This window comes from Lepidochelys olivacea (assembly GCF_965140295.1).
Source record: "Lepidochelys olivacea isolate rLepOli2 genome assembly, chromosome: 4".
NCBI classification, from domain to species: domain Eukaryota; kingdom Metazoa; phylum Chordata; order Testudines; family Cheloniidae; genus Lepidochelys; species Lepidochelys olivacea.
The window spans coordinates 26,261,151-26,283,591 of record NC_140414.1 but is presented as its reverse complement, the minus strand read 5'-3'; the positions used below and the strand labels follow the sequence as shown (position 1 = coordinate 26,283,591).

The following is a 22,441-nucleotide window of genomic DNA, read 5'->3' as shown; positions in this document are numbered from 1 at the left end:
GATTTTGTCACGGATAGTTTTAGTAAAAGTCACGGGTGGCAGGGGACCCTGCAGCTCCCAGCAAAGGCTGGCTGAAGTCATGGAATCCGTGACTAAATCGCAGCCTTAGTGATGGTATTTGAAAGCAGTAGTAATTAATGGAAAAGTATATAAAGGTAGTGGGAGTGGTCTTGGAAATTGCTCTCATCACCCAATGTGATTGGTCTGTGGATGAAGCATGCTAAGGGAAAGTTACTACTCCTATTAAAAGATAGGGTTTTTTTAAAAAAGCTGGAATAGAATTTTCAAAAGCACTGAAGTCCCTAAATCACTTAAGTCCCATTTTCAAAAGTGACTTTGGCATTTAGCAGTTTAATTTTCACTGAAAGACAAAAAATCAAGGTGACTTTGGCTCCTAAGTCCCTTTGAAAATTTTTACCTCTGCTCTCTCTCCACACTAGCCTTGTAGATTTTCCTTCTCTGGGCTAGGTTGCTACACAAGAGCCCCAATTCGCTCTAAAATCATTAACACCCCGGTCAAAACAAGTTAGGTACCATCTTTTCTCTACATCTTATTCAAGAAAGTGTACCACTGCTGCATAAATGTTTTAAAATATTTTAACAAATATAGTGTTGTTGAACACATCCAGCAGTTGGAGGAGGAGATTAGAAAGACACTGACTCTTGGACAAGCTTATTTTCAAGGTGGACATACCACCATCAAAATGAATGCCTTCAATGACTCTGCAAATTGCTCCAATCTTGCAAAAATTTGCCTGTCAGACCACCAGCAATTGCACCACAGAGTCAAAGCAACTTTCAAGAGGTTGTGAATGGTTCTGATCTCAAGAATATTGCATCTAACAATGAAAAATGTTTTGTGGGGGGTAAGAGTGTCTTTCTTCCACTCCCAACCCCTTAATTCATTAAAATAACATGATACGTATTCAGTACCAGTGATAACTGGTAGTGAACAGACTCGCTTAATGGTAGTCTAACATTTCAATTCCTTCGTCAGATTACAGCAACATCCAGCCCCAAACATGAGCACTGTTTATAAATAAAGATGCAGCATGTACAGTGGAGTACTACAGTTCCTCACCATAATGCTGTTGATCTACTTGTGAAGCGCTTATAGAGCAAGTCACTGGTTAGATTTCAGAAGAAAAAAATATTCTTGTATCAGGAAAACATTTGAAGGGCTGTGGCGGGGAAATGCAATGCAACTTTATTTTGAAAAAGACAAATAAGAGTGTAGAGACGGGCATCTGTTAAAGGGTAAATTTCCAGTTGTGTTATAAGCTTTCTGTCACCCAAAAATAATAGGAGTCAGATGTAAAGATGAAAGTAACTGAAAACACCTGTCCCCCTCCATAAACAAAGGCTTACATACCAAAAGAATGAAGAACATAAAGAACACAAATGTAGTGAAATAAATTGGTCCCAAAACTCTGTTAGCTTCTTCAACCTCTGTAAAGTTAAAGTCTCCCAAAATGATGCGGAACTGAGTAAAGCTTTAAAAACAAAACAAAAACATGTCCAGCTGTTAAAACATTTTTGAATTCTGGCAGCAAATTTGTGACATTTCATTCTATTTTGAGCTAAGCATTTTCATTATGGAGTGGGATGGAGGGGAGAGGAAGTGTGGTAGGGAGAACTGTATTTTTTTGAATGTTAGTCAGTTGCTGTGCTAATTAAATTTTCATGCTCATCACTAATGTCCTCACAGTCACAGTGGAGTAGAACCTAACTGAACTAAATCCAACGTCTCTTTACACATTATAAGACTTTTTAAAATCACCATTATGCTGTACAACTTGGAATAGTCACCATCCAGTAAGCAATTAGTCACACGTGGTTAACGGGATGTTCTGCAGTTTTTAGGGTACTATGCAATCACTCAGTAACTAAATGTAGATCACTACTGCAATGTAAAGTAATGTAACAGTCAGCGATACATTCTCAGAACCCTATGACTTCCATCTATTTGAAAGAGTTGCCCATCTCTTCAAATGTTAAGAAAGAAGTAGAAGTCTTTATGTTTAATATAATTTTTGTCAGGACATACTTGAAGTTTTTAGAAAAATGGTTTATTATGTGCATCTGTCATATTTAGTATTGTAGAGTGACTATTTTTTTTTCAACAAAGTATACTGAAACAGTTTCTAAAAAGTGTAACAGAAATCCCATATACCTACAAAAACAGTCAGCTCTCTAGAACTTTTATATATAACTGGGAGCTATAATAAAACCTTCTGTCTTCAATGAGGTAGCGGAGGTCATTTGCTGATGTACTGAAGAACTGTTTATTATTATTATACTCACACACACTCCTGGAAAGTACTGAAGTCATCAACTTGAGTGCCAAACACAAGGTAAGCCAGCTGAGCATATGCTAAGAAAATAATGAAAAACATAATAGCAAAGCCAATGACATCTTTGGCACAGCGAGACATGGTGGTGGATAACTGGCTCATTGTTCTGTTGAAGCTGACAAATTTGAAGAGCTGTTAAAAAAAGAGAAATAGATGTAAAAACAAGACAGACAACTACTAATGAATGAGCAACGTTCCAACCCCTCACACTCAAAGTGTATTCAAATCTCATAGCACTTAATATTGAAGATACAGAAAATCAATCTACTTTTATTTTTAGAAATATCCCTTCTATCAAAACACTCATACTAGAAATGAGAGAAAAATTCATTGAGGGAGAACCAAATTTCCAATCCTGCTCCATTATTTGCGCACACTGGTTTTATTGCAGAGTTATTCCAGTGTTGGACTACCAATATTAGAACTATTTTGAAGGGGGGGAAATATTGAAGCATGCCTTTTTAAGAAACCTCCCTACAGGCTTGTTGGGTTTTTTGTTTTTTATTTAAACATGAAGCAGAAGACAGTCAGGAATTTTCAATTTATATTTGTTAACATTCACCATCTCTTTAAGTGTAAAAATGGCACATAGTTATGCTTTGTTTTATACTTTATATCATAGTGGTAGAATACACAAGTCACTTGGTAGATTAAGAATGAATTTGTGTTACTTCCTAAAGCGTACAGAGGGAATTCTCTCTCCATTGATGTAATGCTAAGATGCCCATGCAATAGATAGCTTCACCAGTTCATTAACAAAAAAGTTTCCTTCTAGAACTCATTACATCTAGAGGACGGAAAACAAAGATGGACATGGACAAAAAACTATCATGGGGGAGCTACTCGAATGCCAAGATTTAGATTTGCCAGAGCACTTTAAATAGTCCCATGTGATATATGCATTCATATCTCAAGGTTCCCTTCTCCACATCAAGATACACTGAGTTACTATCAACTTCATTTCCAGAAATTAATAGATTACTAAAAAATTTTGGATGCATAAAATGAGATCATAGGAGAGCCAGAGGAAATTTTAAATATACATTAGAACCTACTTCTTGCAAGGTGGAGAAGCTGTACGAGAAGTATCCTACAGCGAGGGGCAATGGAAATCAGTCGAAATAGGGTCTTCCTTCACATTTGCTAGACTTCCTCAAACAGTGATTCCCAACCCTTTGATTCTGTTACAGCCCCCTTTAGAAGTGCAGTTTGTTACCAGAGGCACAGAAAGCAATGTTTCAGTGGCAGCACTACAAGGTGCCGCTTCTGGAAAAGGAAAGCTAGGAACATATAGAGTGGCAGCCCCACACGACCCTTCAGAAATCCCTGTGGCCTCCAGGTTGGAAACTGCTGCTCTAAAAACCTAGTTATCTGAAGTGCAGTTCTATTCTGAAAAGTGGCTACAAATATAGCACCTTCTTACTCAAGAAATCAGCTCTCTTGGCATAGTCAGAGTTATATCGATTAATTTTAAGTAATACAAGTTAATTGTTAACTAGTTTTTACTCCTCTCAGCCCTGATAAAACTCAGCTGGATTCTATTCTTTCATTCATCAGCAGAATTGTTAACTTTAGTTCTGGTGAGTTGTACTTGAGCAAATCCACTGAGGGCTGATTGTGACACCTGTGCAACCCCGAGGGCCTGATTCAGCCCAAATAAATTTTATTACTAGCAATTATGTGTAGACGGAATAACCCAGCATGACTCTCAGATCCTAGGATAAACTATCAGGGTTGGGAGTTAGGAAAGACATCTTTTTTCTTTCAGAGTAACAGCCGTGTTAGGCTGTATTCACAAAAAGAAAAGGAGTACTTGTGGCACCTTAGAGACTAACCAATTTATTGAGCATAAGCTTTCGTGAGCTACAGCTCACTTCATCGGATGCATACTGTGGAAAGTACAGAAGATCTTTTTATACACACAAACCATGAAAAAATGGGTGTTTACCACTACAAAAGGTTCTCTCTCCCCCCACCCCACTCTCCTGCTGGTAATAGCTTATCTAAAGTGATCACTCTCCTTACAATGTGTACGATAATCAAGGTGGGCCATTTCCAGCACAAATCCAGGGTTTAACAAGAACCCTGGGGGAGGAGGGGGGTAGGAAAAAACAAGGTGAAATAGATTACCTTGCATCATAATAATAAATAAAATAATAATAATAATAATAGGTTACCTTGTGCTGGAAATGGCCCAACTTGATTATCATACACATTGTAAGGAGAGTGATCACTTTAGATAAGCTATTACCAGCAGGAGAGTGGGGTGGGGGGAGAGAAAACCTTTTGTAGTGGTAAACACCCATTTTTTCATGGTTTGTGTGTATAAAAAGATCTTCTGTACTTTCCACAGTATGCATCCGATGAAGTGAGCTGTAGCTCACGAAAGCTTATGCTCAAATAAATTGGTTAGTCTCTAAGGTGCCACAAGTACTCCTTTTCTTTTTTCTTGTAAACCAAGCACACATGATGTGGAAATCACTGAAACACATTGAACATGGAACCCCATGGTGTCATTATTACAGTCTATCCCCATTTTTAAAAAGTTTCTAGGCCTGTCAGTTGTGAAAATAGTTTCAGCATTAAAAACTGCCAATATTATCTAGCCTTTATCTAGAGAAATTAAAACAGCACAAGCAGAGGTATGAACTTGCTCCATTTTAAAGCTTAGTTATTAAATGGCTACACCTTTAAGCACATCCATAATAGCTACTGGTTCAATGAAGCTAGTCTTCTTATCCTAATAGTCCCTTCATCTGAATGGACAGGCCATAGAAATGGTCTGACAGAAAACACAGTTTTAAACCAGCTGCCCTAGTTTAAAGTCTTTGCTGCTGGTATAATGTCAGTTTTGACTAAACCATAAATAGCCATATAAAGGGAAGAACACAAAAAAAGTGAAAGACAGCAAGGAAGACTCCAGGAAAGCAAAAGTATTATCATATTAAACACTAATGAGTATGTAGCTTCAACACAGCAGTCACGGAATCCATGTGTTTTAGAAACTATCCACGTCTTAACATTATAGGACTTTTGTATACGAGTCAATTGATGAAATGTCAACAGCTGCATCAGGCTGGGAGAGAACAGGAACTAATTAGGGCTAGTGACTTGTCACTGGGTCAAGGAACAACAAGATTAGACTGATTTTTTCACACAATTTACTATGAGCACTATCAGCATTAGCACTATTACTGATTCTTTTTTTCTAAAATTAGGTTTCAAGATAACCCTGTTTTCACTCGCACATAGTTTCACTTACACGTTTTTGGTCTGAAATTTTCCATGGTTAGCCTCAGCAGAAATGTGAGCAAGCTTGGAATGTAGTTGGTTGTTTCCAAGGTGCAGAAACAAATCAAAGATATTTCTTGCAGTTACATTAGCATATGTGTTAAAAAGCTTCATTCCAATCTGAAGTATTATGATTTACCTTAATCCAGACAAAAAACACAGTGACGGCAGCAATGTTGTTGAATTGTATTTGCCAATATGCCAAAGGTTCAAAATTGGGGAAAGCGTTTTGATCTTCCAGCTGCTTCTTCAGTAACATGTCCACTGTTGACCTTCTATATATGTTAATTCCTATAGCTGCTACGGATAGCTGAGTAGAAAAGAAATACACAATAAGAAACACTTGACTGAATAGGTTTTAAACGCCACTACATAAATAGATTTAAAACAAAAAAGGAAAAGGCTGGTGTGGCAATCAGTGCCTACAGACTAGATCTAGCCCACAAGATGTTTATCTTAAATGAAAGCTTTGATTCTGAATGTCATGCAGACCACAATAAAGTTTCTAGCCCTCGTGTGTGCTGACTACTTTCTAAACACAAGCATAATTTAAATCAATGCACTAATGTCTGCCTGAAGCTGCAGACAGCCTGAAACAATGACTCAGATCAACTACACTCTCCCTGTATTGATCATTTTAGCGGATGGACTGGACAACGGTTTCAGGAGTGAACCCCACGGGGTCTGGAAAATGAGAGTTGCTGAAGGGAAGGAAATGCAGAGAAGAAAAAAGAGAAGAAAAGAGAGGAGATTCACAAAGACCAGGGAGAGAAAGAAGAGGAAGAGAAATTAAGGGCAGGAATAATGATGGCCCAAAGAGCGAGCAATTTTTCTCACTGAGTCATGAAGGGCCAATAATGCACAGAACAAACAATAACTACATGTTTAGCTACTACCACAATGGTCAACTTCCACCCTTGATCATCACCAAAATCTTTTAATGACATCAGTGAACACGGCACTGTGCATTGTGGGGAGTATATCGTCCTGAATTTGTACCCTGGCCCATGGACCATAATTACACACAGAACTCAGCCCTCTCCTCTGAATTAGTTTGACAACCCGATTTAAATATGTGGTACATTCTGACTATAGCAATGAAATTTCTCATTTTTCCCCACTTAATGCCGTAGAGGCATATAGTTTAAGTGATCATTCAAACTCTTCAGTCACAAATTCCCAATAGGGAGGTGGTATTCCCCATGTTACAGACAGGAATATTAAGGCAGAGATGTTAAAGTGACTTGCCCAAGGCTAGAGAACACTAATCAGAGTCTAGAATAAAAATGTAGAAGCTGCTGGCTCCTGGTACCATGTATATTTCAATTGTTACATTATTGGTAAATGTATTTGTATAAAGCAAAGTTGGCAAAACCCCACCACAGGGGTCTACATCATGGATTACACAGGAGCCTGAAGTTCAAAGGTAAATTTTTCACTCCGTACAAAGAGAACATTCGGTCTACTTTATCAGGAAGCCAAACTTGACTTGTACTATATGGAAAACATGCTGGTGCAGGCTGTGCAGTGCAATCAACTACACTCTCTGGCACTTGGGTCTGGTTGGCGAGTCATAAGCAATGTCATTCAAAACTTATTAGCTGGCTAAGTATCTGAATAAAAACACTAAGATTTGTTAGTATTACTTTGCAAATACCCACCCACGCTCTCAAAATTCCCAAAAGTGTTGGCTTTAAAGCAGAGAACGTCGTCACCGGAATGCCACTCAAAAAATCATTGCATTTGCTGGTATTTGAGATGTGGAAGTATGGGAGAGCCACGATAAAGCAGAAATTGTTATAGTTTCCTCTCCTCATGGCTGTCCCCGCAGCTTCAAGAATCATTGGAAGAAAATTATTTCAAAATAGCTTTGTATAGAGGGAAGGAGATTAAAAACCTGAAAAATGCTAAAAATCCCTGTGTACACAGTAGAATCCTTTCAGATCCTCTCCTAAAGATGCCACTGAATAGGAGAATCAAGGAAATTCAGCAAAATATACATAATCTAAATCGTGATACCCTTTCTCCCACTGAATAGTACCTTCTGCCATGAGTAATCTCACTGAAGTCATGTAATTAGAATGTGGTTACTGTCCCCTTCAGCACACATTTGTGCCCTATACCCATGCCACTAGTGCTGAGTGCACTGAACACTTCCAGGAAAACTCTTCAAAGAAAGCAATACTAGAATATCAAAGATTCATATCCATAAGCCATTACCCACCACAATGATAAGGATATCAAGACAATTCCAGAGACTCCTGAAGTAATGCAGTTTATGGATGCGAATTTCCAAGATCTCTTCTACAATATAATAAAGGGTGAAGAGACAAAAGGCCATTTCACAGGCTGCCAGGAAGAAATCAAAACTAGAAATGTAATGGATAAGCTTCACTGGCTGAAACTGCCAAGATGTAATGAGGCCGCCTGTTGCTGGAAACTCCACTAATAACCTGCATTTTAAAAAGAAAACAAAAATACTATGTTTTAGACACAGAGTCTGAAAATTACTTCAACATAAGCTTAGACTTAAAATTTGTCAGCAGGAAATTTTACAAAAATCTAAGAGTAGTAGAAAAACATTTTCATGAGTTTTAATTATTAAAAATTTTAGCTCTAAAATTTTTTAACAAGGATGGGAGTTGTTTGACTTAAAAATTCCTGTATAGACAAAATTTTAAAGTATGTGCACAATTTCGCACTCAGGTGACACACACAAGACATCGTATAAAGCAAGACTGTATGTATACAAATCCCTAATCTGCACATAGACATCTTCTGTTGCACTCACACTTTAAACTTTGGTCCCTACTGTCTGCAACCCGAGTACCGGGATTTGAAGTTTGTATGTCTAGTTTCACTTTTCAGACTAAAAAGTCGTCAACCAGCAATTTAAAAAAAATGTTGGCCTTTTCATAATTGTAGGTGCTGTTAATAATATATGTAAGGATTTTTTGTGTGTGTGATTTTAAGACGCAGCACTGTCCTTTGGAACAGAGTCACTGATTTCAGATCATTTCAGTAACTGCATTTAGAAATATAGTTTAAAACAAATATTGGAATTTTTTGAAGTCACAGAAGAATCCTGATTTTTACAAAGCATAGTTATGTAGTGCATCTTTCAGAATATAAACTTCCCATTCCACGTAGCTACATGGTTCCTTAACTCATTTAGGATAAATCCTCAACATCAAAAAGATGCTCTCATAATCTGACCCAGGCTCAACTGCCTTCAGCTAATCTTTTTCAAATGTACCAAGTCTTCCTATATTTGGTAGTGATAGCGGACAAATTCTGAACACAATAAGAAATTCATGCTTTCTTCTCAAACAGGAATTACCTGGGGGAAAAAACACCTTAAAAAATTGGACTCATTTCAAAATTGTCAATTAGAAGGAAGTAGTACACAAGAGAAAGGTGGCTAGGCTCTGTGGACATGCTGGACAGGATACTCAGGTGTCTTCTCTAGTGACTCCTTGAGGGCCGTAGATGCTAACCAACTAACTCCAAGGGCTATCCAAATGTAAGCATTTGGGGTGGAAATCATTAGCAATACAAATAACTCTTCCTCTTGCTGAAAAGTTCCAAGAGGCTCTCACTTCACTACATAGTAAGATTCAGTGCATATTGATCAATTCCCATGATACAAAATAAAGCAAATCCCATATCTACTGTTTGTGCAATGTCATTTGAGAGAACATAAATGCTATCCAAAGTTTTATAAATACCTGACAATACAGAATAGATTGATGTTCGCATTGTACACAGAGAAATCAATAAAGGCTGCTCTTGTCCCTCTATCCAGCCACAAGTATTTCTTAAGGTTAGCAATCTGTGTGGCTGTCTCCTCTCTGCTTCGTGACAGATCTTGATAATAACCAGCCCCACTGTATGAGGCAATCAACCCCCAGTGGCTGCTCCCATTCAAATCTTGTTCATTGGTGTAAGTCCAGCTGGTTTAAGACAGCAAGAGAAAGAATACATTACTCACTCTTTTCATGTGTAACAGCATATACACTAGCTTGATCACACAAAAAAACCCCAATTGCAATAATTTACAAGAGATATTAATAAGATGTGGTATCTGTAACCTGGAAAGATGTACTAGAGGGTCTCTTGATATTAACAGACAAAATTAATAGTAAAGATAGATAATAACAAGTCACAGTAAATTAACTATGTCTTGACAACAGAATACTCTCAATTGGCACAGGGAGTTGTATTCTCTTAGTGAAACAAAAAGCAGCATATAATACTTTACAACACCACTGTGAGGGAGATAAGTAGTATTTCCACTTTGTGCATGGGGAAGACAATTTAACCAAAGACACTCAGTGAGTAAGCAGTCAAATCCAGAATTAGAAGTTGAGACTTCTGGCTTCAACTGTGATGCTTAGATCACATTGCATTTCTAGGCAATGGACATACCCGTTGGTGGCAGACTTGGATGTATCTAAACCAGTAAGGCCAAGAACAGAACTAATAGACTGATTTCATACAGGTGGAAGAAACTAATTTAGAGTTGACAACTGTTTTAGATTTAACTGTAAAGGAAGAGTTTACATGCAGAACACGCAATAATTAAGATGTTGCTTTTGGCAGGTACCAGATATCAATGGAGAATTAGATAAAAACACCCACAGAATTGCAGAATGCACACTTGGCTATGTGGATGAGAGAGAAATACATACGCTGTTCCATTTTGGAGCCCAAAAGGAGCAGTATCTTCATTAGCAACAGAATAAACATCATAGCACTCTTTAATTTCATCTTTTAAGTCCTCAGGTATCGAGCATGTCCCATTTCTCACTTTCAGCTGCCGAACACGAGGCACCCCCAAAAGCAGATTCTCATAATAAATGAAACTTTTGTTTTCTGCCATGGTTTTATTGTTGTACCACATCTCCCAGTACAGCCCATCCAGCAAAGGGCCTTCTGTGAACTGCAGAGGAAGAAAGAATTTTAGGGATGCTAAATTCATTGAGAGCCAACACTGAGTATCTTTATACACCTCCACTCCTGCCAAGGATGTGTTCAATATTGTAATTGTTAGTTTTTGTCTATTAACAGAAAAAGTTCTTGCTACATAAAGTTACTTAGCAAAAACTCCTCTGGACAACTAAGTGTTGATGGGTTCCAAGGGAATTTCCCCAACCCACCATGATCAGAAGTATGATAACTATGCTACGTCCACTGGGCAAAGGATTAGAGAGAGAAAGAATGACGGATTCTGAGTTTTTAGAAATAGAGAGATCCTCTGTGGCCATGTCAGCATTAGGGAAAACATTCTCACTAAAGCTACCATGAATTCAGCTACATGCAGCTCTCTTCTCTGCTCGCATTTATGCTCTTTGCAGTTGAGAGTTATTAAAGCCCTGTTTTGTATGATTGATACAAAAATCAATGTGGCTGCTTGAGTTACAAAAATAAGAAATATGAACCTTAAAATATATCAAATTGACTTATGAAAAATTATTAGTAGGCTAAAATAGGTAAAAATTTCAGAAGCGCCGAAATGACATAGGAGCTTGTCTTTTTTCAAAATTGACTTTGGCACTTAGGACCCTAAGTGTCTTTAAAAGTCAATGGGACTTAGGAGCTGAAATGCAAAAGTCATCTTAAAATTTTCTACTCAGTCTATAGACTAGTGTGTTTTCTGGGAGATGGGAGGAATAAAAAATAATTTTGGTATACTGAAAACATTCTAATTATTTTTAGTACATTAACTGCTCCTGAATAGTCATAGCAACACCATGTACTCATTCTTGCACTGTGTTGTGCTTGGGCAGACTGCTACAGCAACACCCTGCACAATGGAAGAATACTGCAACCGGCACATCGCAGGACCAGGACTGATAATGGCTCATAAGGAGTGAAAGGTCAATGATCAGCAAACAAAGGCCCAAATGCCGCAAACAATGATGCATGTAGTTAGCTTGCAACGCAAGTAGTACAGGAGAACCTCAGAGTTACAAACATCGTGGGAATGGAGGCTGTTTGTAATTCTGAACAAAACGTTCTGGTTGTTCTTTCAAAAGTTTACAATTGAACATTGACTTAATACAGCTTTGGAACTTTACTATGCAAAAGAAAAATGCTTTTAACATCTTAATTTAAATGAAATAAGCACAGAAACAATTTCCTTATCTTGTCAAATCTTTTTTTAAAAACTCTTTTTAGCGCTTACATCTAACAGTACTGTACTGTATTTGCTTTTTTTCTTTTTTGTCTCTGCTGCTGCCTGATTGTGTACTTCTGGTTCCAAATGAGGTGTGTGGTTGACCCGTCCGTTCATAACTCTTGAGGTTCTACAGTACCAATGAAATCAACAGGACTCCTAACAACACCACTTGATGTAACACACCTCAGCAACTCGACAGGTGTGTCATCTAGTTAGGTCAGTAATGTCCAGGCCTGATAAGTAACTGTATTAGTATATCAGAACCAAATATATTCTCTCCTGTGAACTAAGATTTAAATCCAGGTTCTAAAAGTGTATCTAACAAGTGTTAATCCATTGTGACATCTAGATTCCTAAATTCAACACTTGTAATGAATTGCATTTAGTAACTCTGGCCTTGTCTACACTACAAAGATTTGCCGGTTTAGTATACTGGCAAACCCTCCTAGTGCAAAATGCAGCTTATAGTGACAAAAGAATGTTTTTGCTTATATAGCTTATTCCAGTTTGCTGAACAAAATAACCTACAGTGGCAAAGCACTTAATTAAACAGTTAATTGCCAGTATAACTGTGTCTACACTAGAGCTTTTGCCAGAATAAAAATGTAGTTAAAAAAAAATTTACATTCCCAGGCAACATTACTGTATCGGCAAAAGTGTAGACCAGACCTAAGAGCATTTGTTGATTATGATGGAGAATTTAAAAGATATTTACAGATGGTTGAGAGTCCAGAGGGGGAAAAATAACAAATTTACAGTGACAATAAGATACATTTTTTCCCCTTCACCTTCCAGAAGTCCTCCATGGTGGATAAGGTTTTGAAATTGGTTTTCTCCATTTTCGATAAAGGTGTTTCCAGGAAGAGCTGTGACATTACCCTAGTGTAATAGTACATACTGGAACTCACCATCCCATAAGTCACTGCAGGAGACATTTTTTGGTAGGGAGGAGAGAAAGAGGGAACCAAGTTTTAAAAGCTTATTTCAAAAACATCTGATTGTATTTTACACAGAAATGTTAACATTTTTTAATAGGATAAAATGTAAGGCAAGCTTTTCCCTATCACCAAGCCCCCGATAATCACCATTATGCTATGTTTACGCAGCATTTATGCTATGTTTATGCAGCAATTAAAAACCCGTGGCTGGCCGTGCCAGCTGAATTGGGCTCATGGGGCTTGGGCTAAGGGGCTGTTTATCTGAGAGGTAGACATTGGGGCTAAGGTTGCAGCCTGGACTTTAGGACCCTGAGAGGTGGGAGGGTCCCAGAGCTGTCTGCAACCCAAGCCAGCTGGTGGCTAACTGCAGTGTAGACCTACCCTTAGTGTAAAAGGAATACAGAATAGAAGTGTTAATCAGCTTTCAAATATTCAATGTTCCAATTCCACTTTCTTTAGTTAATTATTTATAAATTACAGGTACTTAAACTTTTAAAATAATAATTGGTAAGAAACAGGATATGTGCAGTAACTTTAAAAGATCTTTTAATTAGAAAACCATGAATACAGATTTACGTTTTGCTCCTATTGGGCCAAGTCCTTGGCTGAGAACCATACAGCACAAGTTATAGAGGGATGGAAAGATGACTTTGGTTTCTTTGATCATGGGGTCACTGAGTGCTGTGCCAATCCCCAGTCAGAAGTTAGAGCAGCCCACAACAGGGATAGAAGTGGCATAGGATTCTCTAAATCAGACCCAGAAGAATACCCTTTGAACCAGACTAATCCTTCCAATGCTGGATATGGTAGCTCAGTCAGATTCTGCTACTAGTCTAGCACAGAGCAGCTGAAAAAGACCGCCCAACGTCTTAAGCGACGGCAGGAGCGGTGTTCCACCACCTTCGAACATCTGAAGTTTCCCAGTAGTAAGGCTGTGCCTGTGCTGTGGCTCCCGTCCATCGCATTTCTCCACTAGCCAAGTGATACCAATGTGACCTGAGTCAGTTTTACCCTCTATTTCTACAAGCATACTGGAGATGCTACGCATAGCAGGAGATGCAGCGTTCTCTAACACTGCAGACTATTCACAGAGGATAGCGTTGGCTGCTCGTAGACATACTGCTTCCCCTATGCACCATTAGAAACGGACATTGAAAATGACCAAATTCCTGATTCAACCATGTATTTAAGCATTTAAGTAATCCCATCCCTATGCAGCTAAGCACTTGAGCACATGCTTACTCATGCAATTATGTGCTTAGCTGCATAGGGACACGATTACTCATACACAAAATTAAGCACACTTAAATGCACTGCTGCATCAGGGCCTAAGACTGTATCAGTTGCTTCTCCTCACTCCTTTAAAACTGGGCCATGTGCACAAGCAGCAGCATAGATGCCATTCTGGAGGGATGAGGCAGGTGGAAGGGTGAGGCAAGGAAGGCCAAAAAACCCCAGAAAAGCTCAAATGAGGAGAAGGCAGAGGAAAGGGACAGAATATCTAATAGCAGGGCGTATCAGGAAAGGTAGGATTTGGCCCCTCTCTTATAGAATAATAGCATCTTTCCAGTTGGAGTGAACAGGGCACAGCCACCAGAAAAGACTGACACAACAGAGAATTAGGCCCCCAACTTAAAGACTGCATCTACACTACAACTGTAAGCATAACATTGGGAGATCCAGTTATAGCACAGTTAAAGTCGCTGGGTGGACAGTACCTAAACTGGTTCCAGGGACACTGTTAAAACCCTGAAAAGTCCAATACCACAGCCCACTTTGAGGGATGGAATTAGGTCCAGGCTATATACCAATTTTTAATCTTGTTGTGGTGACAGAGTCCTTTGACTATTATATAGTATAAACAGAGTTAAGGAAAGTTAAACTCCCCTGTAAATAAGACTGATATTTATTTTCTTTCGATAAAGAACAAGAACTATCCAATTTATTTGAGCATAAGCTTTCGTGAGCTACAGCTCACTTCATCGGATGCATACTGTGGAAACTGCAGAAGACATTATATACACAGAGACCATGAAACAATACCTCCTCCCACCCTACTCTCCTGCTGGTAATAGCTTATCTAAAGTGACCACTCTCTTTACAATGTGTATGATAATCAAGGTGGACCATTTCCAGCACAAATCCAGGTTCTCACCCCCCCCCCTTTTTTTTTCCCAAAAACCACACACACAAACTTTTGGAAAAAAAAGTCATCACTTCAACGGACGCTACTCTGAAACCAATAATTTTATTGAGTGTGCCAGACATGTTTGGTAGGTAGGACCTTACCAAGCAATTATAGTCACATCTTCAATTATTTTACAACAGCATTACAACTCAAAGTAATTGGTCCTAGCAACAGGGGATCTCTCAGCCCCCTAATAATCCCCCCTTAAAGGAGAAGGGGTTGGAGTTTGCAAACCTCACTCCCCGGTAGTTGGGAGTTGGTAGGCAAGACTAAATTCTTCTCCTCAGGGACAACGTTGTTTTATGCATTTGTACGCACAATGGGCCGCCAATCCTGACTGGGCTCTTTGGATGCGACCACAAATAATAAATAGTAACAAAATTAAAGCCATTTCCGTGGTTCAAGCATCTACTCACTATCTCATGCCAATGTTTAGTACCACACACTTTACCCAAGATCTACTTCTGTGTATTAGCATACATGAGGCTGCAAGCCTGTTTAGGACCCTCAATGTTATGTGCACATGTAGAGAGTCAAAAAATGTTTAAGAGGCTACCACCGCTAGTCTTTCAACCACTACAGAAACTTTTTTGCTTAAGGATACCTGGCTTTGACTTAGTTGATAAAAATCATACCTTTTCAGACACTTTCTGAACCTTAAGTTTTGACTGTGATCAATAGCTCATGCCTTTCACTATTCGATGGCATCAGATACACAGAATTTGTGCCATGCACCAGCTTTTAAACAGTCCCTTGGAGGACCCCTTTCAGCATGCCAGAACCTGAAAGGGGTACCAATTCGTCCAGAAGGGTAGGCCACATGGCCTCAACGCCTTTAGGACTGAGGGAAAGGTCAACATTTAAAATGCTGCATTGGCAGAACATTGGCACAGCTGTGCTGATGCAGCTGTGCCACTGTAGCGCTTTAATGAAGACACTGTGGGAAGGAGGAGAGCGGTCACCCATCAGCACAGTTAATCCATCTCCACAAGATGCGGTAGTTATGTCGGTGGAAACTGACACTGGTGCTCAGGTTGGTATAACGACATCACTCGAGGGTGTGGATGTTTCACATCCCTGAGCGATGTAGTTATACCAAAGTAATTGTATAGTGTAGACCTGCCCTGAGCCTCCAGAACTCCTATTTCACACCATGAGACGGACTCCTGTTCAGAGACTTTTTGCCCTCTTCAGGGATCAATACACCTCAGCAAGTATTTGCAGTGACATCAGCCAGCCTTTTCAAAACAGGGTAGGATTTATTAATCAACTGAAATATAGCAGTGAGAAGTCCTTCGTTAGCACAGAGAAGCAATGGTTAAGACATAATCCATACTGGCCAAACCAGGGTTCCTGTGAACCATGCTGCTGTCTGCTTCTATCCCTGTCTCAGTCCCAGATGAGAGCTGCTGTTTCTCTCCCAAAGCCTGCTCCTACCCTAACCTCCTGTCACCTTTTGGTCCATAGTTGTCCTTCTGCAGATGCAGGCTGAGTTCACATGTTCTGCCCAACAGAGTTTCTTGTGGATAGGTAGCAACTATTCAGTCCTTGGGGTTCCCATTGTCTTTCTGGATCCTCCATTGACATGGGTCAATTTCAGTCAGTCCTTTAAGGACGCATTCATGACAGCCCAGTTACATGACCCAACGCCCCATGTCTCCTGCTCTGTCTCAAGAGCAGCTTTTTAACCCTTTACATTCCATGTAGCAATACAAAACAGGGGGAAACTGGGGCACACACAGGAATCATAACTATTACCAAAGTCCCCACTTTTTAAACGGAAGGTATTATTCTATTTTGAAGGTGGGAAAATTGAAGCAAACAGTTTAAATGATTTTTTCCAAGCTCACACAAGAAGCCAATGGCAGAATTAGAAACAGAACCCAAGTATCCTAAATACCAGCCTCATGGCCTAATCACGAGACAACAGTCCTACCATCCTGGGGTAAAAACCCTCATTGTTCACTCTTGGGTCACACAGCACAGACAATTAGTATAGAAATCTGAAAATTAATGGAAAATGGTACTTACAGACACACAAGACCACAAGGAAAATCACATATGTGATTAGTTCTCGTAAAACACTTTTCAGGTATCTCTCTCTGCTAGTGTTTTCTTCCATCAATCTTGTACCCCACAGACCTTTAAAGAGAAATAGTTACATAAATGCACGTAAGGCATCACATATTAGCCACATTACTGATATAACTGAGGCAGAGTGTGCATCAGTTTTGTCGTGACACAAGCCATGACACAATTTTTGCTGCATATTCATAGAATCATAGAATATCAGGGTTGGAAGGGACCCCTGAAGGTCATCTAGTCCAACCCCCTGCTCGAAGCAGGACCAATTCCCAGTTAAATCATCCCAGCCAGGGCTTTGTCAAGCCTGACCTTAAAAACCTCTAAGGAAGGAGATTCTACCACCTCCCTAGGTAACGCATTCCAGTGTTTCACCACCCTCTTAGTGAAAAAGTTTTTCCTAATATCCAATCTAAACCTCCCCCACTGCAACTTGAGACCATTACTCCTCGTTCTGTCATCTGCTACCATTGAGAACAGTCTAGAGCCATCCTCTTTGGAACCCCCTTTCAGGTAGTTGAAAGCAGCTATCAAATCCCCCCTCATTCTTCTCTTCTGCAGGCTAAACAATCCCAGCTCCCTCAGCCTCTCCTCATAAGTCATGTGTTCCAGACCCCTAATCATTTTTGTTGCCCTTCGCTGGACTCTCTCCAATTTATCCACATCCTTCTTGTAGTGTGGGGCCCAAAACTGGACACAGTACTCCAGATGAGGCCTCACCAATGTCGAATAGAGGGGAACGATCACGTCCCTCGATCTGCTCGCTATGCCCCTACTTATACATCCCAAAATGCCATTGGCCTTCTTGGCAACAAGGGCACACTGCTGACTCATATCCAGCTTCTCGTCCACTGTCACCCCTAGGTCCTTTTCCGCAGAACTGCTGCCTAGCCATTCGGTCCCTAGTCTGTAGCGGTGCATTGGATTCTTCCATCCTAAGTGCAGGACCCTGCACTTATCCTTATTGAACCTCATCAGATTTCTTTTGGCCCAATCCTCCAATTTGTCTAGGTCCCTCTGTATCCTATCCCTCCCCTCCAGCATATCTACCACTCCTCCCAGTTTAGTATCATCCGCAAATTTGCTGAGAGTGCAATCCACACTATCCTCCAGATCATTTATGAAGATATTGAACAAAACCAGCCCCAGGACCGACCCTTGGGGCACTCCACTTGATACCGGCTGCCAACTAGACATGGAGCCATTGATCACTACCCACTGAGCCCGACAATCTAGCCAGCTTTCTACCCACCTTATAGTGCATTCATCCAGCCCATACTTCCTTAACTTGCTGACAAGAATACTGTGGGAGACCGTGTCAAAAGCTTTGCTAAAGTCAAGAAAAATACATCCACTGCTTTCCCTTCATCCACAGAACCAGTAATCTCATCATAAAAGGCGATTAGATTAGTCAGGCATGACCTTCCCTTGGTGAATCCATGCTGGCTGTTCCTGATCACTTTCCTCTCATGCAAGTGCATCAGGATTGATTCTTTGAGGACCTGCTCCATGATTTTTTCAGGGACTGAGGTGAGGCTGACTGGCCTGTAGTTCCCAGGATCCTCCTTCTTGCCTTTTTTAAAGATTGGCACTACATTAGCCTTTTTCCAGTCATCCGGGACTTCCCCGGTTCGCCACGAGTTTTCAAAGATAATGGCCAATGGCTCTGCAATCACAGCCGCCAATTCCTTCAGCACTCTCGGATGCAACTCGTCCGAGTTATATTCTTATATATTCTTATATATTCTTCTATAAGATTTTAAACTGGAGAAATGCGGGTTCAGTATGTACATAAGTGGATACATAATTGGTTAAACAAGGGCAAACAAAGAGTAACTATTAATGGAATGATGTCAGATTGGAAGGAGGTGTCAAGTGGGGTTCCACTGGGATCTGTTCTGGATCCAGTGTAATTTAACATCTTTATTAATGACCTGGATATTGGAATAGAGAGCATACTGATCAAATGTGCAGATAACACAAAGCTAGGGGGGTTGCAAACACTTTTGAAGGATAGAACTAAAATTCAAAGGGATCTTGACAAATTGGAGAACTGGACTATAGACAACAAAATAAAATTCAACAAAGACAAATGTAACGTGCTACACTTAGGGAAGAAAAGTCAAATGCACAAATAGAAAATGGGGGATAACTGGCTTGGCAGCAGCACTGCTGAGAAGAATCTGGGAATTGTGGTGGATCACAAACTCAACATGAGTCAACAATGCAATGTTGCAAAAAACCCCAAATGCAGTTTTGGGCTGCATTAACAGAAATATAGCATGCAAGTCATGGGAGGCGATAGTACCGCTCTACTCGGCACTGATGAGGCCTCAGCTGGAGTACAGTAACTCCTCACTTAACGTTGTTGTTACGTTCCTGAAAAATGCGACTTTAAGCGAAACGATGTGAAGCGAATCCAATTTCCCCATCAGAATTAATGTAAATAAGGGGGGTTAGGTTCCAGGGAAATTTTTTTTTTTGCCAGACAAAAGGCATCATATATATTTTAAACAATGTTAAACAAGCAATTTAATACAGGTATTAAACAGGCTGGCAGCCCCCCATCAGCTCCCCTGCCTGCCCCCCCCACCACCACCTCCCACCCGCCAGTGGACCCTGTGGATCAGTGCCTCCCCCCTCCTTCCCCTGCCTCCTGCGTGCGGCAAACAGCTGGTTTGCGGCCTTTAGGAGGCAGGGGAGGGAGGGGGAGTCTGTGTGCTGCGTCCTTGCTCCTCCCCACTTCTCCCAGCCTCCTGAACGTGGCAAACCAACTGGAGGCAGGGGAGCAGGGGGAAGGCGCTGATCTGCGGGGTCTGCCAGCGGGCAGGAGACACTGGGGGAGGGGAGGTGTAGGGTCTGATGGGGGGCTGCCAGCCTTGGACAAAGCAGGCGGCCAAAAGACGTTCTAGTGAAGCATTGCACAACTTTAAACGAGCATGTTTTGTAATGGAGCAGGGACACAAGATCAAAACAATGTTAAGTGAGAGGACGTTAAGTGGGGAGTTACTGTACTGTGTCCAATTTTGGTCACCGCTATATAGAAAGGATGTAGAGAAACTGGAAAGCCGGTGTAAGGGGGCGTGTGAAGAAAAAAGTTTGGGGAACACTGCAGTAGAGGCTTTAATAAGACTTTCTACATTTCTTATTTTTCAGTGCAAGAAGGAACTGTAGTCAGGACATCCATTAATGTTTTACACCCTGTCGTTCCACTTTTCCAGAGCCAAAAATCTTCTCTATATCTACAGTTTCCCTGGGAATCTGGGCATTTTACTAGCTGAAGAACTGAGGTCCAATATTGGGTTTATGACACTAGCTTGCTTGAGAAGCTTCAACATTCCATGCAAGAGCCCCTAACTGAGAGCTAGTCTACACTGGCAACTCGGCAGCGCTTTAACATGGCTTGGGTGGTCGCTTTTTTAGAGAGCTCCCCCTGCATTCTAAAAAACCCACCTCCATGAGGGGCGCGGCTCCCAGCGCTGGTGCACTGTCTACACTGGCGCTTTACAGCGCTGAAATTTGCTGCGCTCAGGGGGGTGTTTTTTCACACCTCTGAGTGAGAAAGTTGCAGTGCTGTAAATTGCCAGTGTAGACAAGCCCTCAGCCTTGCTATACTGTCCCAAAGGGGATCAGAAAATAAAGGAAACTTTTTTTTAAAGTGTCACCAAAAGGTCAATTGTTGAATGTTATCAGGACAGAATGCATTAGCAATCATAATAATAACAGGAATGCAATAAGGAACAGAGAAGCTTGGACCAGCTGTTGATGTTCAATTCAGAATTGTTACCTCCAGCCAACTGTTGTTTAACCTAAAAGCAAGCCAATAAGACCTAAGTGTAAAGGAGGACAGAGAGAAAAAGATGGGGGAAAAACACAACTCAATTTATTCCTGCAAAGCCAAACTGTCATCACTCTCAGTTTTCAGATATTTTAAGTAACCAGCCTTAAAAATTCCCTTTAGATCACTAGTGGATGTAAATAAAATTATCTGAAAATCCCTGAGGAAAAAAAATTAATGTTCAAGATATCACAGTAATTTGGAGTCAAATTTAACAGCAACAATGGAAAATTAAAACAAATGTAAACTGGACTATGAAGCAAAAATGTAATCCCAGCTGTTGCAAAGAATAAAGTCTGAAAGATCCAGCTGTTGAATGGGAGCTTCACCCAACAAAGAGAAAGACGATAAAAGCTACAATCTTCCAACTGCACGCAATGCTAAGGTTCATTCCAAAAGCATTAACAGAGCAAATATTTTTAGAAACCATTAAAGCACACCAATTCAAGACAGTACTTAGCCACAAAGCCAGCACAGGGAGTAATAACTTTAGCATAAGCTTTCCTCTCAGTTTTCAGTCTTTAACAACCCTTCATTAATATACATTAATAAAAGGGTGGAATTAGTTCTACCATAAGGAAACTAGGTTTTTGGTTTTGTTTTTTACTTTGTTCTTCAAAGCCAAGGCTGAAAAATTTACAGATAAGTGCTGTTGCAGTTTACCATATAAAACGCCCAAGAATGCTAAGTACTAGTTGTCAGTACATTAGTCACCAATAAGAAATGTAGCAAGCAAAATATTTGCTAACTGAAATTCTGTCATATTAGAGAATTATTGTAAATCAGCATGGAGCAGAAAATTACAGCTTTGAAAAATCCAGCTCAGAAGTTCACGGAGTAGGCTTACCAATAAAGTAAATCCAGATTCTATTGGCCATTATATTTCTTTTTCGGCCTGAAATGTTAGGACTGATGTAGCCACTTTACCATTTTACTAGTATATTAGTTTAAATCAGTGTTTCTCAAACTTTTTGTGCTGGCGACCCACTTTGGACTTACAAAAAAAATTGTGACCCCCTCGCACTAGAAAAAATTGCAACTCCCGTCCCTACCTTAAGCTCAGGGCTGAAACATGTAAGTTAATTTTGCAGGGCCGCAGGCAATTGGCCTGCTTCCTACCCCCTAATGCTGGCCCTGCTTGCGACCCCCCCCAAACTTGTCCCTCAACTACCCCCAGGTTGAGAAACATTATTCTAGATAATCAAGAATACTGCAGGTTCAAGGAGTCATTTTAATGTAAAGATTTGATTGGAATCATCATTGAACCATCAAAATTATCTCAATTCTAGCTATAATTTACCATTTTCAGCATCCCATTTCTGACATATAAAGTTATTCATGAACTTTTGATCCATGCTGAAGTGACCTACTATTCGCTTTATCAAATGTTTATCAAATCCATAAACTAACATTTCTCTTTCCCTCTCTCTTTTATTGCCTGAAAGGCATATCCTTAGATTACACAAATTCAGATGAGGTGTCACACTGTAGTGATTAGAGGAAACTACAAAACAAAGTAAACTTCATCTCATAGTAAAAATCTGTCCACAGAATACATTTAATTTGTTT

General features: G+C 40.1%; 1 protein-coding gene across 1 annotated transcript in view; it reads right to left on the bottom strand.

Moving 5' to 3' along the window:
- PKD2 (polycystin 2, transient receptor potential cation channel) overlaps window positions 1-22,441 on the bottom strand; it is a 41,091-nt gene that overhangs the window by 13,700 nt on the left and 4,950 nt on the right. The window contains exons 2-9 of the mRNA XM_084627524.1: window positions 16,984-17,094; window positions 12,615-12,748; window positions 10,337-10,587; window positions 9,374-9,598; window positions 7,870-8,098; window positions 5,785-5,955; window positions 2,305-2,486; window positions 1,373-1,493 (exon numbers count right to left, since the gene is read on the bottom strand). Of these exons, the coding sequence (XP_084483650.1) occupies window positions 1,373-1,493; window positions 2,305-2,486; window positions 5,785-5,955; window positions 7,870-8,098; window positions 9,374-9,598; window positions 10,337-10,587; window positions 12,615-12,748; window positions 16,984-17,094 (1,424 nt within the window). The remainder of the gene's footprint in view (window positions 1-1,372; window positions 1,494-2,304; window positions 2,487-5,784; window positions 5,956-7,869; window positions 8,099-9,373; window positions 9,599-10,336; window positions 10,588-12,614; window positions 12,749-16,983; window positions 17,095-22,441) is intronic.